The sequence below is a fragment of the Rhinopithecus bieti genome, unplaced genomic scaffold (genome assembly GCF_001698545.2).
Source record: "Rhinopithecus bieti isolate Rb0 unplaced genomic scaffold, ASM169854v2 scaffold_56010, whole genome shotgun sequence".
NCBI classification, from domain to species: domain Eukaryota; kingdom Metazoa; phylum Chordata; class Mammalia; order Primates; family Cercopithecidae; genus Rhinopithecus; species Rhinopithecus bieti.
Window position 1 is genome coordinate 1 of NW_016864362.1, and position 2,277 is coordinate 2,277.

The following is a 2,277-nucleotide window of genomic DNA, read 5'->3' on the forward strand; positions in this document are numbered from 1 at the left end:
GTGTAGAGAATCTCAGGATTAAAATACTATTTTGTTGTTTTAAATAAATATTTCATTATCGATCCACTGGGCTTTTATTCTTTGTTTGGTACCTTTTCATGTGATGCTTGTTTCTAACTTAGGAACCTGTGTGTGTGTGTGTGTGTGTGTGTTTTAAGATACGGATAATTTTTCAGCTTTTACAGTGGAGAAGATCTGGAAAAACCTTTTTTTTAAAAAAAAAAGTAATGAAATTGCTACAGACAAAGAAGAATTACACTCCGCATCCCGTTGTCTTTTGTTCTAGTGCATCTTCATTAATTCATTTCAATTCAGGCACATGGTCCCGGGCGGGGTCAGAGGAGGAAAACTGGCAAAACAGCACAATGAGATCATGTAGGCAGTTGCTGGAAATAGAGCTTGCTCTGTTAAATAATGTAGCAGACAGTACAGGCTAGCACCAGGCACAGCAAATACAGCAATGCAGCAATGCAGAAGGCAGACCTTGTCTAAACCCCTTGTATTGATGGATTCTGCAGACAGACTGCAGAAGGGTGTGGCTTCTTGCCTCAGCTGCAGTACAGATGTCCATGTTATAATATCAAGTCAGTCCTATTCAGAAGAAACTTTCATCTTTATTTAAAAGGGAAGAAAGCAGTAAAATTAATCCCAATTAAGTCATAATTGGATTTACTTCATTTTACAAAATTTGTGCTTTGAATAATGAATACTTTCTAAATATGAAAAGTCTTCTATTCAAGCATGGTAGTAGGCACAATGGACTGGTACCATGTGCTGAATAGGGCCAAGGCGACATCATTATTCAGACCACACCCATATGCAGCATTTGCAGCAGGTGATTTTCCTTAATCTTTGTATGGTGCTAGGGATATGACCTCAAATAATTCTGAAAAATATCTGTATATTGTTAGAAATATTTTTAGAAGTTTACTAAAAGTTTGAAATGCTAATACGCCTTAATTTTACAATTTTTTCACTTTTCCTTCCCACAGCGTGAGTGCATCTCCATCCATGTTGGCCAGGCTGGTGTCCAGATTGGCAATGCCTGCTGGGAGCTCTACTGCCTGGAACACGGCATCCAGCCCGATGGTCAGATGCCGAGTGACAAGACCATTGGGGGAGGAGATGACTCCTTCAACACCTTCTTCAGTGAGACGGGCGCTGGCAAGCATGTGCCCCGGGCCGTGTTTGTAGACTTGGAACCCACGGTCATTGGTGAGTTGACCTCAGTAACCCAAGTGAGATCCCAGGATACTGGGACAGGAGGTCTGTCCTGGGGGCTCTTCTGGTCACTCGCCCACTCACCCACTGCCTCCATCCTTCTTTCCCTCCTCCAGATGAAGTTCGCACTGGCACCTACCGCCAGCTCTTCCACCCTGAGCAACTCATCACAGGCAAGGAAGATGCTGCCAATAACTATGCCCGAGGGCACTACACCATTGGCAAGGAGATCATTGACCTCGTGTTGGACCGAATTCGCAAGCTGGTATGTTTCTTTTCAAGAATAAAGTAAATTAATGAGTCTAAAGAACACATTTGAAATACTGCTTTTTTTTTTTCAAACACAGAATTGAACTGTTATTTTAATAAAAAGTGGAATGAGTCATTCTTTTGGGGTTTTTATCAGTTAAAATGAACTATTTGGTGTCATTTTGTAAATGTTAATGAGAATTTTTTAAAAAGCATTTGTCAAAATAAGATCTAAATCCTGGGAGATGTATGAAAAGTGAAAATACATCTCCTATGATTGTACTACAGAGAACAAAAACTTAACCTTTCCTCTGTTCCTCTCTTTTGTAATAGGCTGACCAGTGCACAGGTCTCCAAGGCTTCTTGGTTTTCCACAGCTTTGGTGGGGGAACTGGTTCTGGGTTCACCTCCCTGCTCATGGAACGTCTCTCAGTTGATTATGGCAAGAAGTCCAAGCTGGAGTTCTCCATTTACCCAGCGCCCCAGGTTTCCACAGCTGTAGTTGAGCCCTACAACTCCATCCTCACCACCCACACCACCCTGGAGCACTCTGATTGTGCCTTCATGGTAGACAATGAGGCCATCTATGACATCTGTCGTAGAAACCTTGATATTGAGCGTCCAACCTATACTAACCTGAATAGGTTAATAGGTCAAATTGTGTCCTCCATCACTGCTTCCCTGAGATTTGATGGAGCCCTGAATGTTGACCTGACAGAATTCCAGACCAACCTGGTGCCCTACCCCCGCATCCACTTCCCTCTGGCCACATACGCCCCTGTCATCTCTGCTGAGAAAGCCTACCAT

At 42.7% G+C, this 2,277-nt stretch overlaps 1 protein-coding gene across 1 annotated transcript; it reads left to right on the top strand.

Annotated features, from left to right (window-relative positions):
* Positions 1–963: 963 nt before the first annotated feature.
* On the top strand, positions 964–2,274 carry LOC108525461 (tubulin alpha-1A chain-like; the record flags this gene model as incomplete). Its single annotated transcript, XM_017866427.1, has 3 exons — positions 964–1,215; positions 1,338–1,486; positions 1,804–2,274. Coding segments are annotated over exons 1-3 (741 nt in total), but the record flags the coding sequence as incomplete, so codon positions are not given.
* Between the last annotated feature and the right edge of the window lie 3 nt (positions 2,275–2,277).